The sequence below is a fragment of the Staurois parvus genome, unplaced genomic scaffold, assembly GCF_062004578.1.
Source record: "Staurois parvus isolate SC_StPar_1 unplaced genomic scaffold, SC_StPar_1.0 ptg000048l, whole genome shotgun sequence".
In the NCBI taxonomy this organism is placed as follows: domain Eukaryota; kingdom Metazoa; phylum Chordata; class Amphibia; order Anura; family Ranidae; genus Staurois; species Staurois parvus.
The window spans coordinates 4,708,794-4,731,188 of NW_028317844.1; the positions used below are offsets into that span (position 1 = coordinate 4,708,794).

General features: G+C 40.8%; 1 protein-coding gene across 1 annotated transcript in view; it reads right to left on the reverse strand.

Moving 5' to 3' along the window:
- Positions 1-523: 523 nt before the first annotated feature.
- Positions 524-22,395, reverse strand: part of FOXO3 (forkhead box O3) — a 116,491-nt gene continuing 94,619 nt past the window's right edge. Inside the window, exons 2-3 of the mRNA XM_089664818.1 lie at positions 17,872-19,285; positions 524-9,320 (exon numbers count right to left, since the gene is read on the reverse strand). Coding sequence (XP_089520944.1) covers positions 17,900-19,285 — 1,386 coding nt within the window. The 3' untranslated portion in view covers positions 524-9,320; positions 17,872-17,899. The remainder of the gene's footprint in view (positions 9,321-17,871; positions 19,286-22,395) is intronic.

Sequence of the window (22,395 nt, forward strand, 5' to 3'; positions counted from 1 at the left end):
CACATAGCACTGCAACTGAGCGTTCGCAAAATGATCAGGTGAAAGTCAGCCTCCAGATTGTTCATTTACCTTTCTGCTTAACTTAGAGCTTTTTGCAAAATGGTGAAAATGAAGGTTAAAATGTACATTTGTTAATAAAGCTAAAACTACATTCGGTTAAGTAGGAACTTAAAAGGAATTTTGTAAGTTTTGAGTGTTTGTGTCTGCTTATGGTTTGTGTATTTTTTGTGAAAATATTGTTTTGATAAACATCTGCGCAACTATCACAAGATCGAAAAGAAACAGTAGCACCTTTTTATTCTACTGGTCCTTTACTTTCAGGAAATGGCTTTTGGAGTTTTTATTTTATACTTGTACCTTTTTTAAAAATTAAACATGGGGGAAACAAAAAAAAAAAAAAAAAAAATGGTCTATTCGCCTGTGTTTATAAAGGGGAGGCACAGGGCCCATCAGTGAAAGGGTTAAATATGAATACCATGTGACAAACCTCAAACTGAAGGGAAAAAGAAATGTATCACACAAGTCAGAGATCCATTATGCTTTATTTACATGCATCACCATCGGTTTTAAAACTAGATTACAATTTAAAATGGAATACACAAGGTAATACCTACTAACACCATGTGGAGTAAAGCACTGCTTTTCTATTGCAATTGAAAAAGGAAAAAAAGGTGTCCGAATCAGGTTGTTGGGTAGAAGGTAGTACAGTTGTGGGCTGTTGCCTTTCCATAGAAATAAGTGTACATGGTTTCAAAATTGATGCATCCTGCATATAACACACAGGTCATGTGACAACATGTAAACTGTAAACACACTAATGCCGCAGATATTCCTTCCATTAACAATGCAGAAGTGAAAGTGTTTGGACAATATACATGAGACATTTTGTACATCGATTGTAGACATCAAAAGCAAAGAATTTGGCTGGTGTAATATACATAACTATGAATACATAGATATCAATCTATACATATGAGTGCTCACCAATCTCCAACTCAGCAAAAAAGATAGTAGAATGTGGATGTCATGAAAGCATTGATATATACCGAGTTCATTCTGTAGGACAGGCTTGGCTGTCATTGTGTAATCTTCCAGAAAATATTTGAGGTTATAAAAAAAAAAGGAAGAGTGCCAAGCTAGTGGCTGAAAAAGATGACAAACACCTTCACGATTGTTAGGTAAAATAACACTATCTGGTCTCTGACTTTATAGACAAAACAGAATACACAAGAAAAGAAAATTTAATAGCTTTAATGCTTCCTAAAACAAAATGTCCCTTACTAAGCAGCCACCCGCCAACGATATTTCCATTGACACCCCCCCCCTCCCAATCTACAAATATATGTATATATAAATGTTGTTAATTGACGGGTCTTGTTTTCTGTTGCTTAAAGTTATAAGGTTCACTCTGTATCGTATGTAATTTTTTTTCTGTTAAAAGACATAACATGGCAGACAATATGTAAAACATAACTGCTTTTCTATATTCATTTAAGCAATTTAAAGTACTGAAGGGGTGGGAAGTGGTCAGGGAGATGGGGTAAAACGCTAGATACTAGTCTTCGTATACATATTATATAGGTTTTTTTTTTATCAGTACGCTGGACAACAGATGTTGACCAGGGAATACAGTGAGGACCAGAAGTATTTGAACACCCTGCGATTTTGCAACTTCTCCCACTTAGAGTGGGAATACACCTACAATGTGAATTTCAGACCCTCCATGATTTCTGATTTCCTGAATTCTTTTTTTTCTAAATTCTGTCTCTCATTGTATGATTTTTTTAAAGAATGTATTTGTCTTGCACTGCTGAACATAAGTATTTGAATACCTGAGAAAATCAGTGTTAATTTTTGGTACAGAAGCCTTTGTTTGCAATTACAGAGGTCAGAACGTTTCCTGTAGTTCTTGACCAGGTTTGCACACACTGCAACAGGGATTTTGGCCCACTCCTCCACACAGATCTCCTCTAGATCTGTCAGGTTTCGGGGCTGTTGCTGAGCAACACGGAGTTTCAGCTCCCTCCAAAGATGTTCTATTGGATTTAGGTCTGGAGACTGGCTAGGCCTCTCCAGAACCTTGATATGCTTCTTACAGAGCCACTCCTTGGTTATCCTGGCTGTGTGCTTTGGGTCGTTGTCATGTTGCAAGACCCAGCCACGACCCATCTTCAATGCTCTGACTGAGGGAAGGAGGTTGTTGTACAAAATCTCACAATAAATGGCCCCATTCATCCTCTCCTTAATACAGTGCAGTCGTCCTGTCCCCTTTGCAGGAAAAGCACCCCCAAAGCATGTTACCACCCCCATGCTTCACAGTAGGGATGGTGTTCTTGGGATGCAACTCATCCTTTTTCCTCCAAACACGACGAGTGAAGTTTAGACCAAAAAGTTCTACTTTGGTCTCATCTGACCACATGACTTTCTCCCATACCTCCTCTGGATCATCGGCAAACTTCAGACGGGCCTGGACATGTGATGACTTGAGCAGGGGAACCTTCCGTGCAATGCATGATTTGAAACCATGACGGCGTAGTGTTCTACCGACAGTGACCTTTGAAACTGTGGTCCCAGCTCTCTTCATGTCATTGACCAGCTCCTCCCTTGTAGTTCTGGGCTGATACCTCGCCTTTCTTATCATCAGTGATACCCCACGAGGTGAGATCTTGTATGGAGCCCCAGTCCGAGGGAGACTGACAGTAGTCTTTAGCCTCTTCCATTTTCTAACAATTGCTCCAACAGTTGATCTATTTTCACCAAGCTGCTTGGCAATTGCCCCGTATCCCTTTCCAGCCTTGTGGAGGTCCACAATTTTGTCTCTGGTGTCTTGACAGCTCTTTGGTCTTGCCCATGGTAGTAGTTGGCGTCTGACTGAGCTCTTTAAAGACACCTGTCCACCTCACAGTCAGACAGGTGCTACTAAATTAGATTAATGAGTGGAGCAGAGGTGGACTTTGTAAAGGCACAGTAACAGGTCTTTGAGATCCAGAATTCTTGCTGTTTCTTAGGTGTTCAAATACTTATGTTCAGCAGTGCAAGACAAATTCTTTTAAAATCATACAATGTGATTTCCTGAATTTTTTTTAAAATTCTGTCTGAGTGGGAATGCACCTACAATGTGAATTTCAGATCCCTCCATGATTTCTAAGTGGGAGAATTTGCAAAATCACAGGGTGTTCAAATACTTCTGTTCCTCACTGTATACTGTCATTTGGTTTAGGCAAGATTTATTTTATATATATATATATATATATATATATATATATATATATATATATATGCGCAAGTGTGTAACTATACATACACATGTTAATGGGGGGGGGGGGGGGGGGGAGGACACAAAAAAACAAAACAAAATGAGTTCTAAAGTCCAAATTACAACTTTTCATTGCATTGTTAAATCAATATTAAGAAATATTTTATTTTATGTGTTTCAGTATATATTAGAATACTGTGAGCACTAGATCACAGTAAATCAATACTAGTTGATCGTTTTTTTAATATGCCTTTTTAAAGTCCTTGATTTAATAAAGGGACAGTACAATAAGCTAAAGCTCAGTGGATAGTCATTTATTTGTTGTAAAGCATGAAAACATTTTGTCCTTAACAAACCTTAAAATTAACTTTTTAAAGTGATGTTAAAAATGCAGAATGGGAAAAACCACACAAAAAAAACAAATTGATACTTACCTGCTCTGTGTAATTGTTTTGCAGAGCAGCCCCAATGCTCCTCTTCTTGTGTCACCACGCCGATGCTCCTGACTCCTCCCTCCTGCCACGTGCCCCAGAGCAAGCAGCTTGCTATGGGGGCACCCAAGAAGGCTCTCTCCCGAGCCACTGCCAGTCCATTCACAAACACTGCTGCAGGCTCAGCCCTGCCCCCTCTCCTCACTGGCTGTGATTGACAGCAGTGGAAGCCAATGGCTCCCGCTGCTGTCTCAGCTAATGAGAAGGGAGAGTCCCTGGAGAGCTTAGACTCTTGTGCACATCGCTGGATCATGAAGGGGCTCACAAGTATTTGGGGGGCGGGGGGGGAGGAGGCGGCCCTGCTGCACACTGGTTTTGCATTCTATGCATGAAGGTAAAAAACCTTGAGCCTTTATATCCACTTTAAATTATTTTTTTAATCATACATCATTCCCCTTTGAGGGGAGTGTAAGATTGTATTTGGGCCTAAGTGCTGAATAAAACACGAATTCAGGATGAATTATAGTTCCAGTTCGGTATTAATTCTCAATTTAGCTTTTATTAGCATAGCAATATATGTGATGTAAAACTCAGCAATAATTTGTTCGACAGCACAGCCTTTAAAGGCAAAACTTGCAAAGCCAACAAGCCGATCCCGAGTTGTAAAGAAATACATCACTGTATATTCTATTGCTGAGGTTGCTAAGCGATACAGCTCCTTTTAAAACGGAGGTCAGTGTGAACTGGTCACCCCCAACAAAGGCAGGATCACATGAAACCTTTGTGCAGTACTGGCTTCCACATAAAATTACACACATACACACACTGCAGTAAAGGAGATTTCAGCACCCCATTACAGCACCATTAAGAACAAAATTCCATGAGCAGCACAAAATGACAAGCAGCTTCCTAAAGCTGAACACATTTGGTTCCACTTTGTAGCCGAGTACTGCTGTATATTGCAGCTGCTTCGGCTTAGATGTAACCAAATATATACATATGTCAAGAATCACACAGACTATTCATTGTTCAGCATTGTTTACTAGAGGGTATTCTGCTACATTGCAATGATGCAAAGCATTTAAACTTCACACAATATAAATACTGACAAAGCACCACCAAAGTTCTCCTTCTGATCCCTTCATAGCTGAGAAGACTGTAAATATAGGGAATGATTGTGCATTGAAGGAAAAGCAGACTCCACTATGATGTAGAGACTGAAGGGGCTTACTGCAGGCAGCACAAACCACCATGATTAAAGGAATCCTTGTAAACATTACCTAAGCTGCAGGGGACAAGGGAAAGCAAAAAAAAAAAAAAGTGTCAAGGTGCCATTGTTACATAATCATTCTGTTGTAGAAGTGGTGATCACTCAGGGGAAAAAAAACAAAAAACACTCCAAGGCCAAGGGTTACCTGTTATACCAGACAAGCACAAGGTCATTTCTATGCAATGTGACAAAGATTCCAGAATTACTTATGACACAATTTAGAGTTATGCTGTTTAAAATATAATTATATATACATTTTTTTTGAGTGGCAAAATCTGAATCAGTTGCAGAAAGTATCTGATACTGAAAAATACCATATGTAAAAGAAAAAAAAAATGTAGAGAAGAGCGATCAGCTAAAACTCCTAAAATGGTCCTTTTAGATTTTTGGAGTTTCAGTTGGAAGAAATTTGTTAGAAATAATGTGCTCCTGATTTATAGACCTGTATCATCAATATTGTTTCTACATTATCTGTATGGATCAATGGGAGCTGTACACTAAACACAAAACTGGGACCCTGTAAAAATAGTACAAATTTTAGTACCATACTAAATAAAAGGGGTTCATTTAAAAATAACTTACATGGTACTACAATTATTATAGACAATTAAGGATGTCTTTAGTTACCCCCCCACTTCCTAAGACCTCAAAAGAGAATTATTGGGGTTATTCGTTACAGCAGTAAATAATGACAATATGAAAAGTGCATTAAGCCACAAAATCCTTTCTATAAAGATCCACATTTGTACATTCATATCTAGTTTGTTGCCATTTGTTACACTTTGCTCATCATTTTTTATGCTTACTAAATAAACCCAACAGGGAATGAGTACCCTTCCAGTCTGCAACATGATGGGTAGATCTTCTACAAATGCAAGCAAATCAGTATTGTGTGCTTCAACCAGATGTACAAAACAAATATCAGGCCACAAAGAGCAATATGAACTTCATACGTGGCACAGTTCTTTTGGAAAGTGTCAAATATCCAGAACACTAAAAAATGCCCGTTATTCTGTTGCTGATACATCTGGTTCCGCTTTTTATTACAAGCTGGTAAAGTGCTTTTATTTGTAAGGGCTATGCCATCTTTTAACTTAGTAGCAAGCGGTTTGTTGAATTTTTGCAGAACCTGTATAGTGAATATTATAATTCCTGCATGTGTAATATAAAAGCTGTACCCCAGGCACACCAGAAAGACTTGTAGTCATAAATGGCCTTTCAGCTATAGCAGTGGTCTCCTTTGCTTGCTCTTATCTAGCCCTTAGAGCAGTAATGCCCCCTCCCCTACTGTCAGCAACAGTGGGGAATAGTTCCTCCCTCTCACACTAATGATGAGCAACTATTCCTGCCATTGACACCAACAATGGGGCACCATTTCTCCACTTACTACTAAGATGGGGAACGGTTTACCCCCTCTAATACCAAGACATTTTCTACTCCCACTGGCTACAATATGTCCCGCCCCTAAAATTTGAAGGACAGTAAACTGGCCTTTTGTTTAGAAAGCTTGGAGACCCTTGAGCAATATTATTGCCAGATTTTTAATCTGGCACTCCCTCATCCTTTGCTACCTCCACTTTAAGTCAATGCTCGAAGTTTTCTGGATCTTTTTTGCACATCATGGCTATGAAAGACACCTGCAAGTTTTTTTTTTTTTGTTTTTAAATACACATCACATCAAATGAACTGGAATGGGAGGTTTCTAGGAGGTGTATATGTACACAGTACATACCCGGTAATAACCCCAACTATTTGAATGATTGAGCTTTTCTAGTAGCGCCAAGATGCTGTTTTCATAGCATGCAGCCCACAAAAATGCCAATATACCATCCACAAAGCAAAGCCACAACATTGAATGCCAGGAATTGTATCAGAGGGAATATGGGTATCAATATTAAAGTTAACACACATTTTCTACAAGGAGGTGCATTAGAAAAACTGGTCAAAGCCTATCCTGGAATTCAGCTTTGGTTTACAATAATATACCATTTCACATTTAAGTTTTCCCAAGTCATTGTACAATAGCTGTGGGGGCCAGCGTGGACATATGAAACAATGAAAAAAACAAAACAAAAAACTAAGAATTTAAGTTCTTGCTACTGAAAGCTTTGGTTTATCTCAGAGCTTTTTGAGACATTTCAGATGTATGCTTTTTGTATTTTATTTTAGTTGGCCTTGGACATTCCATAAAATGAATTTTAATTATCCAAATTGGTATTATTCTACAGTGTTCACCATAAAGAATTTTATATGAAGTTTGAATGAAACTATAATCTGTAGAAGAACATGATGAGTGTAGATTCTAAAATGTTGATCCCACTTTGTTCAGTATTCCAGTAGACACTACATAGTGTCCTTCACTCAATTCACAGTTAGTAATGTGTTGGTGCACATCTATGCACACTGGTAAGAAACAGGAGACTGCTTTGTAATCAGAGACATAGCCACTGCTACAAACACCATGGGTGTAAATGGCTAATTGCCGTCTTGATTCCCTGACGTTTGCTTCCAGGGTTTCTTATTTAAAAGTAAGGATCATTTGTAAGATAAACCAACCACCTATGACTCTACTGAGGTGGGCTAATAAAGTAAATGCTACATTTTACTCTTCTACAATAGGTATATTGGGCAAGATGAAAACCACATGCATTGCAGTACAGACTGACAAAGGGCTGTGTTGGAAAAACACACGTAATGGCTACAGTACAAAGATTCTGAGACACCTATCACACAGCTCTAACCTCACCAATGAAATGCTAAGAAAGTCAAAGGTTGTTAGGAATTACACAAATGGCTTTATCAGTAGTAGTGATGGGGGGGATGAGGGGAGTAGCTTGTGTTTCCAATGGAAAAGTGGCCGCGTCATAGTTAAGCATGCTTTTAACCTCTTAGAAAAAAAAAAATGATGCTACTTTGCCTTTGTTTCCTAAGACCCATGCATAATGATTTATCTCTGTACATAACAAAATATATTTATAGATTTATATTCAATAATGCCATGTTAAGGAAAGTTTTCATATATCAATCAAAAATACAGAATGTATATATTTGCAAATCAACACCTTCTGTATTCTATATATCAAGCTGCAATATTGTACCATTGAGGTTTGTTCACACTATAACCCCCCCTCCCAAAAAATATACATAAAAAGACAAAAGAAATGAGTTTAGAATATCAGACATGCCAAAGAATATAATGGAAGGGCCCTTTCAGCACCACTGTGCTATCTCCTGTAGATAATAGTGTCACATGAAACACGCCCCATCTCCTATACTCAATGTCAGGTTCAGCAAGTAGAGGACAGCATAGTAAAATGTTAGACAGTTGTGTCACACTGCTGTCCAGGGTTTCCATGTGCAGGGCAGATTATTCCAAGTGAAGTAATGGAAGACCCATATAGTGCAATGTGCAGTACAAACATCCCAAGTACAGTAATTCTGGCCGTATCTGTGCATAGACAGCACTGCCAAAACACTGCTATGTCTGTTGGATTTTCTATGCTTAAACTCTCTATGTGACAATAAACCTGGAGGGAAAAATACCTAAAAACAAGGCATGAAAATACAGCTTTAAAACAAAATGGTATAAACTCCACTGTTCAGGATATATTAGTAAAATACAGCAGTATACAACTGATTTGGGTGACAGGAAGTAGTACCATGTCAGCAACAAATTTATCCCTGAATTTCCTCATCTTCAAAAATGAAAAAAGTAAGTTATAACGGAAATTAAAGTGATCATGACAAAGTTTCTCCATGGAAAGTGGTGCCTTTTGACGTAAAGGAGGCAGTAGAAATTTGTAGAAGGTCGACTGTTAGCTTATATGAATGTCTGGCAGAGGATTTCCGCTAGTAAAATGAAGAAATGGAACACTCAATGAGGAGTTTTACAATTAAGGTTTGCAAAAAGACAAAAAAAAAAAAAAAAAAAAATGTAATTCAAAACACCAAATAAAGGAAAAACAAAACAAAAAAACAAACAAAAAAAAAAAACCCAGTATGGAGATGGTTTGGTTGTTCACAGCTGGTGGGGGGTGCGATGCAAGGCAACTACACCAGCTATGAAATGCTTGACACACACCGCTGCATAACTACACAGTGTTCACAAGAAATATATTGTACTCCTCCATCTACGTTCTCATTCCATGCAGAAGGTTTTGCATACTTGAGCATGAGAGAAGAAAACATCCTGGAAGGACCTTTACAGGAGTTAAAGGATTTCTGCTAACAGTCTTCATAATGTAAGGAAATTGACGCAGGTTTCGTGAAAAGGTCTTAAGCTGTAAACAGTATCACTGTCCACTTGCTGACAGCAGTTTTGGCAAAGGGTTTCATTTATAGGGTCTTTTGTCAGTTCCTGGACCTGTGAAAAGACAAAGTTAGAAAGGGATTAAAAACAAGTTTTCAATATGCTTGTTTAACAAGTATTTAGAATACATTTTTTAAAATGTTTTACTCTGTAATATTTTAGAAAGAGAGCAGCGGTTCCTATGTATGTAATATTTTTTGTATGTTCTATTGCACTGTAACTTGCTTATATGCACATAAGAGACAGGGTATGCCTCAATGCATTAGGACATCATCTGTGTACAAAGGGAAATATAGTAAGTATGGTGTACTGTGTCCTCCCAAAGATCTACTCAAATCTCATCAATTTGTACTTCATAGTTTCTGCGGTTTAATTATCTTTTGCGTTTTCTAACTGCATTAGTATTTACAGGAGGAGATACTTTGTATAGATTTATTTTATATCCTATAGGTCATACAGAGTAAAAACAGGATTTTGTCTAAGGTTATTTTTCCACCTTCAGAAAAATTGTACTCTGCCAAAGTAAAGCTATAAGATCAGCACTGCATAAACCATCCCACTCAGACCTGTATCCTGTAAATGTACACCAAGAAAATTATTTTACAGGCAGGAGAAAAATATTATTTTCTTAGTCTGAAGGCGGCCATACAAAAGATCGGTGCTGCTGGCTATAGCTAACAAAACTGATCAGTGTGTTCTGATGGCAAAATAGCACAGTGGGAGTGATTTTCCCCATCCATATCAAATGTGTGGATGGGGGAATCAGGTCTTTTTTCATTCAAGCCACTGGTTGAAGGGAAAAAACAAAAAAACAAAAACAAAACAAAAAACACACAAACCCCAAACAGCCCCCCCCCCCCCCCCCAAAAAAACCCCAAAACACCACATTAACATTATAGGACACAGGATCATATGCTGAAACACTGGGGCATAACGAATTGGAGTGGACAAGGGCAGGATCTCATGGTCCAGCTCTCAAATCCCAGGAGTGTTGTAATTGGTGGACAAACTTCCTCAGTTGTCAATATCTAGACCCCAGAGAATTACCTTTTTCACAGGGGTTTTTTTTTTTTTTTTTTTTTTTTAATATACATACACAAGTCCTCTGTCACAGATGGGGAACACCAATCGTTCATCTCCTAGCTTTCAGGTCTTGACAACAAACTGAGCAGATTTGTATTCAGGGATTCTATAGCCTTCACATGGTATGTTTTGGTGAATCAGTAGATCAGTTTAACCCAATTTGTGCCTTTACTCCTCTAAAAACTTTGTTGCCTGCTCTGCAGGATCAAGAGGATGATTATGTAAACCTCACTCCGCTAATGTGGCCCATATAAGTAAACATACAGCAAAATTTACATCGTCCATACAATACAATATATGTACAATCAAAATCTCAAATGCTGAGATTTTTGATTGCACATATACTGTATTATATGGACTATGTATATTTTGCTGTACATATACTTATATGTGCAATCATTTATTTTTTTTTTTGTTGAGAACTGAACATTTTGGTACTCCTGAGGAAGCAGGTCTTATCCCCACGACAGGCATAGAGGCAGTCACATGGTTAACTAAGAGCCCCACATACTATCTTCGGCATGTCCAAGTCGTTGGGGAGTTTCCTCTCAAGAAAGAGTGACTTTTTATATACCGTATTTTTCGCTCCATAAGACGCACCTGACCATAAGTCGCACCTAGGTTTTAGAGGCAGAAAACAGGGGGAAAAAAATTCTGAACTAATGGACTGCAGACACAGTACAGGGGATGACCAGAGACTGCGGACACAGTACAGGGGATGACCAGAGACTGCGGACACAGTACACGGGATGACCAGAGACTGCGGACACAGTACAGGGGATGACCAGAGACTGCGGACACAGTACAGGGGATGACCAGAGACTGCGGACACAGTACAGGGGATGACCAGAGACTGCGGACACAGTACAGGGGATGACCAGAGACTGCGGACACAGTACAGGGGATGACCAGAGACTGCTGACACAGTACAGGGGATGACCAGAGACTGCGGACACAGTACAGGGGATGACCAGAGACTGCGGACACAGCACAGGGGATGACCAGAGACTGCGGACACAGCACAGGGGATGACCAGAGACTGCGGACACAGCACAGGGGATGACCAGAGACTGCGGACACAGCACAGGGGATGACCAGAGACTGCGGACAGCACAGGGGATGACCAGAGACTGCGGACACAGTACAGGGGATGACCAGAGACTGCGGACAGCACAGGGGATGACCAGAGACTGCGGACAGCACAGGGGATGACCAGAGACTGCGGACAGCACAGGGGATGACCAGAGACTGCGGACAGCACAGGGGATGACCAGAGACTGCGGACAGCACAGGGGATGACCAGAGACTGCGGACAGCACAGGGGATGACCAGAGACTGCGGACAGCACAGGGGATGACCAGAGACTGCGGGGACAGCACAGGAGATGACCAGAGACTGCGGGGACAGCACAGGAGATGACCAGAGACTGCGGGGACAGCACAGGAGATGACCAGAGACTGTGGATAGTACAGGGGATGACTACTGACCTTTGGGGAGGGGGGGGAGCGGGTACCTGAATTTGACAGATACCCGCTCCCACTTCCGCGGAGTTGTTCTTTCATCTTACCCGTTCCTCTATCCAGCCGCGCGCTGTCTTCCCGGCTTCTGTAATGGCGCTCGACATGACAGCCGGGTGCCCAGTGCGCATGAGCAAGAAGCACTTGCGCTTTGTGATTGGTCTGGTGGCTTCTGGGATCTGTCATGTGTCCCAGGTGCCGCCTTACCATTCACAAAAAGCACCGCTTCTTGCGCATGCGCACTTGGCACCCGGCTGTCATGCCCACACTACAGAATCCGGGAAGACCGCGCCGCTGGATAGAGGAACGGGTAAGATGAAAGAACAACTCCACGGAAGTGTGAGCGGGTACCTGTCAAATTCAGGTACCCGCTACCCCTCCCTCCCCAAAGGTCAGCTGTCATCTCTATAAGGTCCCGTTGTAGAGCTGAGCGGCCGGCCCGGTATTCTGACACGGCGGCAGTGGAAATACCGGACCGGCCGCTCCATATTCGCTCCATAAGACGCACTGACATTTCCCCCCCTTTTTTGGGGGGAAAAAAGTGCGTCTTATGGAGCGAAAAATACGGTAACTGCGATACATTTTATATATTGCAAACAAAGATTTGTTAAAAATTGGTAACAATATTTTAGTCTACATTAAAGTCCAAGGTGTTCACCGCCCCCCCCCACCACCTCCCTCATCCTGTTTTCAGGGGTAAAATATCTGTTTAGTGACTGACAACATAAGAATAAGCTTGTCCCTTCCTCCTCGTAATGTTTTCATGCTCATCGCCTCTCTTCTTCCCCTGGAAAAAAAATAAAAAAAATGCAACAAACCAAGAGCACAAGAGAAAGTTGAAGGTGGTCTTATTCAACACTTGTTTTTTATTAAAATGTAAACCAACTTGTTTGCTAAGCCCCCTGTACATGTGGTCTGCTTTTATTTGAAATGGTGACCTCTTTTTGGAAGAACTATAAAAATTATCTTGGTTAATAGCATGGCAAGTCATATTGCAGCATATTTGGTAAAATGTACTGAGGCTTTTAGGACCTGAGGGACTTACCCAACAACACAAGGAGCTAACCATTCAAATAAACATTTTAGTTACTAAGGATCTATTATAGCTGTGCACAAAGAAGTGTCCCACCTGCTGGCCACACCATACAAGAGAAGGAAGTGTATTCACATTCAACATCTGTCATTGCTGAAACATGGCAGAGATGAACACTAACCGTGTGGGTGGAGTACAAATTTTGCTTTTACAAAGCTAGACATAGAAGGTAAATCATTCACCTATGACAAGTGCAATCCTCTGAGCAATATTTACAAAAGAATAATGCTTTCTTGTGTTGTAAATGTCAAAGCACACATTACCAACCATCAAGGTTGCTGCAGTATTGAAAATAGAGCCAAATTGTTTTTTCTTTATTATACGAAAAAGAAATGGAAGTGCACTTTTTACAGAAAGATGTTCTCTGTATATGTGATTATTATGATCAAATGTAGACTTTTGTAAAATTATCTACAACATATGGTAAAAACGTAAAGGAAAGAAGTCATATTGGCATTTCCCTACACACAGCACTTGCTGTCAGATAAAATTAGCTTACTTGCGAATAACGTAAACCAGAAATGGTCCAGAGATGGAAACAAAATTCAATTTTGGCAGCAGTGTACATGTATCATCATGGTTGATGCTCAAAAGAAGACACTAAACATTTTCTAGTGCTCATCTTGCATAATCTGACCAGGTCAGTAGAACAGTACCCAGTGGGGGTTGCACATAACACTTTGTTTCAAGTCAGAACAAAAACACCTCTAATGTGGGGGTCAGGATCAGGTTGATTGCGATTTACCCATCAATATCAGCCATATATTGACCAATAAATCATGATTAGATTGATGCCTGTACTGCCCCCAGGGTTGCCAACTGTCTGTTAATTTGTAAAAAAAAAAAAAAAAATCAGTATATTTTTCTCCCATCCATATTGATCCACAGACAAAAGCCTTCATTTTTAAAAAATGTCCCTCTATTGGCTGGATGTTGGTCATGTGATGCAGTTTTGGCATGCATGGCAGCCAGGAACAATGAGGGATGCTGGGATATGTGACTGCTCCACCCAACTCTTTCCTCTCTTCCAAGACTTGGAAGATACCAGAACAAGGCTCAAAAGTTTCAAGCTTTGTTCTTGTTTTCTACAAGACTAGGAAGAGGGGAAAGAGCAGAGGACGCACTTGGTTTCAATTATAAAAATGAGCAAGTGCAGCGAGTACAGCCTCTGAAGGAATGCAACTACATACTGAGGCTAGTAGAAGTGTCAGCTTGACCAGCTCCTCTTTGTATGGCAGTGAGTGAACTAAAGTGCTCTCCTTGTTTTGGATGAAAGAACATCATGTATGCTGGAGCATCATCCATCAAAAGAGGGCAAGAATTCCCTGCTTTGCTTACTATGGTGGATTCCAACACTTGAAGTTCTGGAGTTGACTTCATCTTTGATACTGGGCACTTTAACCCCTCTTCCTGCCCAGGCCAATTTTTAGCTTTCAGTTACTGTACTGTTATGATTTTTTTTTTATATAAAAAACAGACCTAGCACATGCCAGCATCCTAAAAACCATGACTTGATAGCAGAATGTAGACAAAGTGCAGACTGAAAGAAAAAAAAATGCACATGGTTCCACCCCAATCCTTACCAGGCCCCTCATGTCTGGTATGCATTTGAGGGGATCACACACACACACTAAAATAATAGGTATGTGGAGGGGCATTTTCCCCCACCCCCTAATCAATACCAGACCCTCATCCAAGCATGCAGCATGGCAGGCCAGGAAAGGACAAGACAAGGATGCAGCCCCCATCTGCCTTCATGAACAATACCAGACCACATGCCCTCAACATGGGGGGTGCTTTCCCCTTTAACAAGGGCCCCCTTCCATGTGAATAAGCCCCCTACTCAACCCCCCAAAAAATTGACTAGTGTAAATGAAACCAGTACACATTGACAAGTCCCTCAATTTAAAAAAAAAAAAAAAAGGAAGAAGAACCAATGCAATCCTACTGTTGAATTTACAAAATACGTTTTAACATTCTTTAGAATGATTATGAATGCCTTCAGCTTCCGTACACAGAACATCAATTATTGGCCTCTGTGTTGATGTGTTGTACAGAAGACATGTTGCACATTTGTACAGCAAGGGAATTCTGCATAGCGCCAGTAACACTCCTATATAAGAAAAAAACATGAATTTACGTTTAAAATTCTGAATTATGCAAGTGAATAATCATGCAATATTCAATTGCAAAAACATAATCATTCTGAAAATACATTTTACTACACTAGCAGTATTTAAAATTAATGTAATGATTTTTTTTCTGTAAATAAAATGCATCAACTATTAGGGTTTTCATTTGCATATAAAGTCCGACATTATTTGCAATACATTTAGTACTGTCTGGTGTATTCACAATACCGACTCTAGAATAATAATACCATTATAGGATTTTGTAGTATATGTTTTTGGCCATTTCATCTTTATTTGCAAAATGTAACTTAACCACTTGCCATCCATAGGATTTACCCCCCTTCCAGCGATACAGCGCTGCGTTACTTTGACAACTGCGTGACAATGCTGTACATAAGTGAAATTTATGTCCTTTTTCCCCGCAAATAGAGCTTTCTTTTGGTATTTGATCACCTGTGTGGTTTTTATTTTCTGCGCTGTAAACAATCTGACACTGGGTAGGATCTGACTAACCGCCACTGACATCCCAATGACACTTATACAGTGATCAGTGCTAATAAAAAGCACTGGCACGGTACTAATGACACTATGCAGGAAGGGGTTAACATCTGGGGCGACCAAAGGGTTAATGGTGTGTGTTACTAGGGAAACATGCTGCTGTGCAGAGAAATACACAGAAACATGTTATTGCTGGCAGGAGATCGCCGGAGGGGAAACTCCGGCTGGGACCCAGTGATCAACATCTGTAGCTGTCAATGGCGACGCAGGTAGGGCGGCGCGTGCGTGCCCCCTACCCAGAAATGCAAATCATGTATATATACACACACACACACACACTTTATTTTGCGCGCACACACACAAAAAATAAATAAATAAATATCAAGGGAGCGGTTTTACCTGCAAAAAATGTGTATTTTTGACCATTTCAAAAATTAAAAAAAAAAAAAAATTACCCCCAAAAACACCATAAATAACACCCCTTATAATCCAATCAAGATTGAATCTAAATTGATTAGATCAAATGGGGTCAATGGGCCATGATGGAAAATTATCGATTGTTCTGCACTGACTGGCGGCACCAAAATACTTTTTCATGAACATGATCATATTCCAGCTGATCAGATTTTGAGATTACATGGAAACAGATGTGATTGATTACTTGCGATCATAAATTGCAATCTACAATTATTCATCGTAAGCCAATTCCTTGTGTGTGTGGACACAATCGGTCAAATGGGTTGTTGACTATAGATCGATTATTTTGGTTGGAAAAAAATTGGTATTTATCTAAGTGTGTATGGCTACCCTTACACAGCACAACCCATTCTGGCAGGGCAGGAAATCTGATTTTTCTCTGCTGCAGTTCATAATACATACAGGTCTCCTTCGCAGCCCTACCTTGTGACTGCCTAGTGAAAGCAGATGCATCAGACTGAAGACCTTATTCCCGTCACTACGGTGCATACTTTATTTAAAATGGGATTTTAGAGAAAAGGGAAAACACATTTGCATTGGGGCTGTTCTCATTGCAAGTATTAAATGTTTTTTTTTTTAATAAACTAAGATACAAGAAAAAAGGTTTTACTTTCTTAACCCCTTATCTATCGGGCACTTATGCCCAGTTCAATTTTCAGCGCTGTCGCACTTTGAATGACAATTGCACGGTCATGCAACACTGTGCCCATATGAAATTTGTATCATTTTTTCAAACAAAAAGCTTTCTTTTGGTGGCATTTAATCTCTGCTGGGTGTTTTATCTTTTGCTCTATAAACAAAAACAGAAAAAAGTTATTTTTCTCCTTCACTGATGTGCATTGATGAGGCTGCACTGATAGGCATAGGTGATCAATGCTGATCACTTCTTTGACAATTGCCGGTTATCGGCAGTACTTTCTTCATGCTGCGACAGTGTGAGGAAAGTGCAGCCTATAACTGGCAACTGTATTTACCCGGTGACACGTGGTAAAAGGCTGTTGTGATTGGTAGTTTACTGTATCACGTGATCCGCTGTGTCCATAGAACCCACTCACAACCCAAAACATTGGAGATAAGAGGTAAGCACCAACAGCCGGGGAGAGGTAGGTAAAGGTCCTCTTCCCTGGCGCCTTGGGCAAAAAAAAAATAAATAAAAAAAAAAAATAAAAAAAAAAAAAGGCTTTTTTTTATTTTGCTTTCCCTTTACCTGGAGTTTTGATATATTAATGAATACAGAGCTGCATTCAATAGTATCTTTTGTATGTGTCTACAGTTCACCTTTAAAAGTGAACCTTTTAAGAGAAAATTACAAAAGCTGCTATTGATGACCTGCCTATTGAGAATGCTGGTTGCCTGGCTGTCATGCTGATGCTGTGACTTCAATGCTTTGAGTCTAACCTGGAACAAATTATAGAGATGGGGAATTGTGACACCTACTTGTTTCAGATCAGTGACGCAAATGTGCTGAACCCATACAGTAATGCAACCAGCATTTTCAAAAGAGGGTCAGCATTTTCAAAAGAGGGTCAACAATGGCAGTCTCCATATTTTTCTGAGAGACAGGGTTGAGCTCATAGCATCGCACTTCTTATTCTCATAAAGCCACTTTTGCCCATTTGAACCTAGTATGTATAGTTCAAGCTAAGAAAAAAAAACAAAAAAACTAAAACCTTCAAACCAAGCAGTCAGGCTTGTTTTTTTCACTAGTATCTAAAAATGAAATGTTTAAAAACATTATCAAAATTGCAATACATTTTGCTCAAGATTTTACTGCAACTATACAGGTTTTATAGGCAGACACTGACCTGGTAAACTCATGCTTCCATCGCTTCGTCAACCTGGTACCCAACTCTGTGACGATGTCTGCTTAGCACCTGTGAAGTTTCCCACCGCTAGACTGACATTCTGAGCAGAAATGAGGGAATCAAAGTTAAAATCCAGCCCATCTGCATCCATTAATTCATTACGAATGATGGTCTCCATGTCACATTCTAAGCTCCCACTGAAAATTTCCAGGTCCAAATCAGTTGGGAACTTTTCATGCACTGGAAGGTTCATGCCTGTGGAGTACAAGGGTCCTGAGAGTGTGTCTGAGAGGGCTTGCATAGAATGAGTGACTGAGGACTGCTGCTGGTGTTTGGACGAGTCTAAATTGTTGCTGTCATTTAAACCAATGTTATTTATGCTGTTTGACAAGGCACGACTGCCACCAAGAAATGAGTTATGGGACTGGTGCTGGTGGTGGAGCAAGTTCTGATTAACCAGGCTTCCCCCTTGATTAGGCTGGGCTGCAAACGACATCATGGGGTCACTCCTTAGAATAATTCTACGAGAATTCTGAGCAGTGACTGCAGTACTGGCTTGGGACATAAGGGGGTCAGACTTAGTCATTAACACGTCACTATGGCTAAGTGAATCAGTGGTCAGCAGGTCCTGAAGAGACTGGTTGCTATAATGGTTTATGGAAGAAAATGTTGCTTGTTTGTTCTCTTGAATGGTTTGCATTGGAGACTGACGAAGAGACGTCAATGGGAAATTGAAGCTACTAGTGTTGTTGAAGCTACTGGATGGAGAGCCAAGGCTTGAGCCCTTAGTGCCATAAGTAAAGCTGGAACTTCTCTGCATGCCAACACTAGGAGATGACTGCTGAGATGGAGTGAGGGAAATGTCATCCAGCAAATCATCAATAAGATTCTCTGTTAGACCATCGTTTAAATTCATGGTTCCAGTCATATCAGTTATCCTTGGCAACTCCACCGTAGATGGTTTTGTTATGGATGGAGACATACTGCCAGGGCTATACAACATAGGAGAAATAGGAGAATCATCGTCCTGAACATCATCAAGCTCAGTCGTTGCTGGAATTGGAGATAGACGACCACTTATCGTGCTGGCGTTAGAGTTTGTACGGGAACGGAAATCTGTCCAAGCATCCAACTCATCACTGCTACGTGATGTTGGGCTTCCTGGCCATTTCAGTTGTGATGGGCTATCATCTGTAGAGTCTTGGGACACCTGCATTGATGCTTTTTTCTTTGCTGCTCTTCCCCGGCTCTTAGTGTACTTGTTGCTGTTGTCCATTGACACGGCACGTCTCCTAGGTGCCTTCCCACCTTTTCCTCCTTCTGGATTGATCATCCACCAAGAGCTTTTTCCTGTGCCCTCGTTTTGTACGCGAATAAATCTGCTGTGTAGAGACAAATTATGTCGAATTGAATTCTGAGGAAATAAAGAAAAAAAAAAGGGCACGTTATTCAAATAGCAATGAAGCCAGCAGATGCATACAATGTAGGTGGAGACTTTTTTTTTTTTTTTAGCCACTTGCCACCTGGCCTATGGTCAAATGACAGCCGGGCGAACACTTTGTCTGCCCGGGAGTGTGTCATATGACATTCCTCCCAGATCGCGCTTTGCGTGTGCCTGCAGGGTCGCGCTGTGGCGAGATCTGTCACCGGCCGTGTGCCTCAGACACAGCCGATGACAGATCTGTGTACTGGCCTTAATCACAGCAGGTCACATGACAGTTGTATACAATGGATGGCTTCCTTTTATGCAATCCATTGTATACAACTGTCTAGCTGAGAATGGTCACAGCGATCACATGCACAGGCTGGGACGATCACAGCTCATCTGTGTCATGTGATTAGTCGTAGCCAATCATAGCTAATCACAACGAAAAAAACCCCTGAATGAATCAATTTCATTCAGTTAAATTCTTTGCTATAAGCAATCAAATTGTGTAAAAAAAACCTGATCATTTCCCAAAAGTAGTACAATGTTACTATGGTAACATACTACTCTGGTGCAATATGAAAAAAAAAATGAAAAAATCATTTTGTACTATTTTTTTTCCTGTCATCAGTGTCCCTTATCACCGCCACACCAGTTATATGCTGACACTGTACTGCACTGGTGACCGTATGTAAAAACAATTGTGAAAATAAATTCTTAAATGTCTTCATTTTCAAAAAAAAAATAAAAATACAACTTCAAAAACACTCACCATGCCTCTTATGAAATATGTTGGACTGTCTACTTTGCAAAAAAGGGGTCATTTGGAGGATATCTGTACTGTTCTGACATTTTTGGGCCTCAAGAAATTAGATTGGCTGTCAGTACTTCAGGATTGATCAATTTTCAAATATATCCCATAGTTTGGTGAAAATAACCCAAATCAGTATTTACCGTATTTGCCGGCGTATAAGACGACTGGGCGTATAAGACGACCCCCCTACTTTTCCTGCTAAAATGTAGTGTTTGGGCTATACTCGCCGTATAAGACTACCCCTCTTCCAATGCACACCAGTGGGAGGAATAGTGCCCCATCATTGATGTCAGTGGGAGGAATAGTGCCCCATCATTGGTATCAGTGGGAGGAATAGTGCCCCATCATTGGTATCAGTGGGAGGAATAGTGCCCCATCATTGGTATCAGTGGGGGGAATAGGTGCCCCTTCATTGGTATCAGTGGCAGGAATGGTGCCCCATCATTGGCATCAGTGGGAGGAATAGTGCCCCATCATTGGTATCAGTGGGGGGAATAGGTGCCCCATCATTGGTATCAGTGGCAGGAATAATGCCCCATCATTGGTGTCAGTGGGAGGAATGGTGTCCCATCATTGGTGTCAGTGAGGGGTGGAATAGTGCCCCATCATTGGTGTCAGTGGGGGGTGGAATAGTGCCCCATCGTTGGTGTCAGTGGGGGGGGGGGGAATAGTGCCCCATCGTTGGTGTCAGTGGGGGGGAGGAATAGTGCCCCATCGTTGGTGTCAGTGGGAGGAATAGTGCCCCATCGTTGGTATCAGTGGGAGGAATAGTGCCCCATCATTGGTATCAGTGACACCAATGATGGGGCACTATTCCTCCCACTGACACTTGCTGACCCTGTTCTAGTACGGTGCTGCTGCAGCCAGCATATGTGGTTGCAGCAGCACCTCTACACAGAGCACTTACCTGCTGCTCCGGCACTCAATTTTCGCGGGGCCGCTCGGCTCCGCCCCCTCGCCGGTGATTGGCCGCCTGTGTGCCTTTCCCGAGCTACAGTTCTGGCGGCCAATCACCGGTGAGGAGGCGGAGCCGCGCAGCCGCACGAACTTCCAGTGGTCGAACTGAAGGAGACGCCGCGCTTCCTGGACCGGATCGTCGTGGGACTGGATCCAGGTAAGAGACGTCAGCCCCTGCAAACCCCTGTACTTAATGCCGCAGCCCCCCTAACATGTGTACCGGCGTATAAGACGACCCCCGACTTTTGAGAAGATTTTCAAGGGTCAAAAAGTCGTCTTATACGCCGGCAAATACGGTAATATTTAGTCTGTAGGAAAGTTATAGACTTCAAAGAAATGTGGCAGAATACATCTTGGCCTAAATTTATGAAGAACAATTTATTTGCAAACTTTTATAACAGAAACAAAGTAAAATGTGGGGGTTTGTTTCAAAATTTTCATTTTTTTTTGGTTAATTTAGCAAGTAATAAAAAAAACCCAGTAGTGATTAAATACCACCAAAAGAAAAAACTAGCTGTATGATCAAAATGATAAAATTTAGTTTGGGTAGAGTGTTGCATTACCGCGCAATTGTCATTCAAAGTAGCAGAGTGCTAAAACCTGAAAATTGGCCTGGACAGGAAGGGGGTAAAAGTGCCCTGTATTGAAGTGGTTAAAAAGTCACTAAAAATCAAACAGCAATTAGAAAGTTTCAGGTTAATATTGCTGTGTTCTCCCCCTGGGGAGATTCCCTTTTTTTGGTTGACAATTTTATGTTTGTCACTGGAATGTATAATGAGGAAAAATGGGGGACACTCGTGTCTAACAAGGGATTTTCTCTTTTGATCCCTTCCCACTTCCGCCACTGTCCCAAGAGAAAATATATATAAAAAAAACAAACACACCTCCTGATTCGGGCACACATTTGAACACACACAACCTTCATTATTTGTATTGGGTGGCTCTGCTATGTAATTATCTAATTGTGGGCACTGGATGTACTACCATGTAAGAAAGATGAAAAAAAAAAAGAAAGTCAAAAGTGCACAAGATGTGCATAGTACATCCTGTCCTCCTGCCCCTCCCCTTTGTACTCAAGATAAATTCCAGACTGTCAAAATGGCAGTCAAGAGTTGTGTAAATATAGCAGCTGTAATTGCTGTTGGTGCTGCAATAAATGTGGACTGACACAATATTATTTATAGCCACTGTTCAGACACGAGATACAAAGTATTATTGTAACTTTTGTAGCCATTTTTTTTCGGTCATCTGCAGATCAAAAAAGGGAGAAGTTTTGATCTGCAAATGTCAATTAAAAAAGGAACCTGATGTGTCGTCGTCCCCCTTT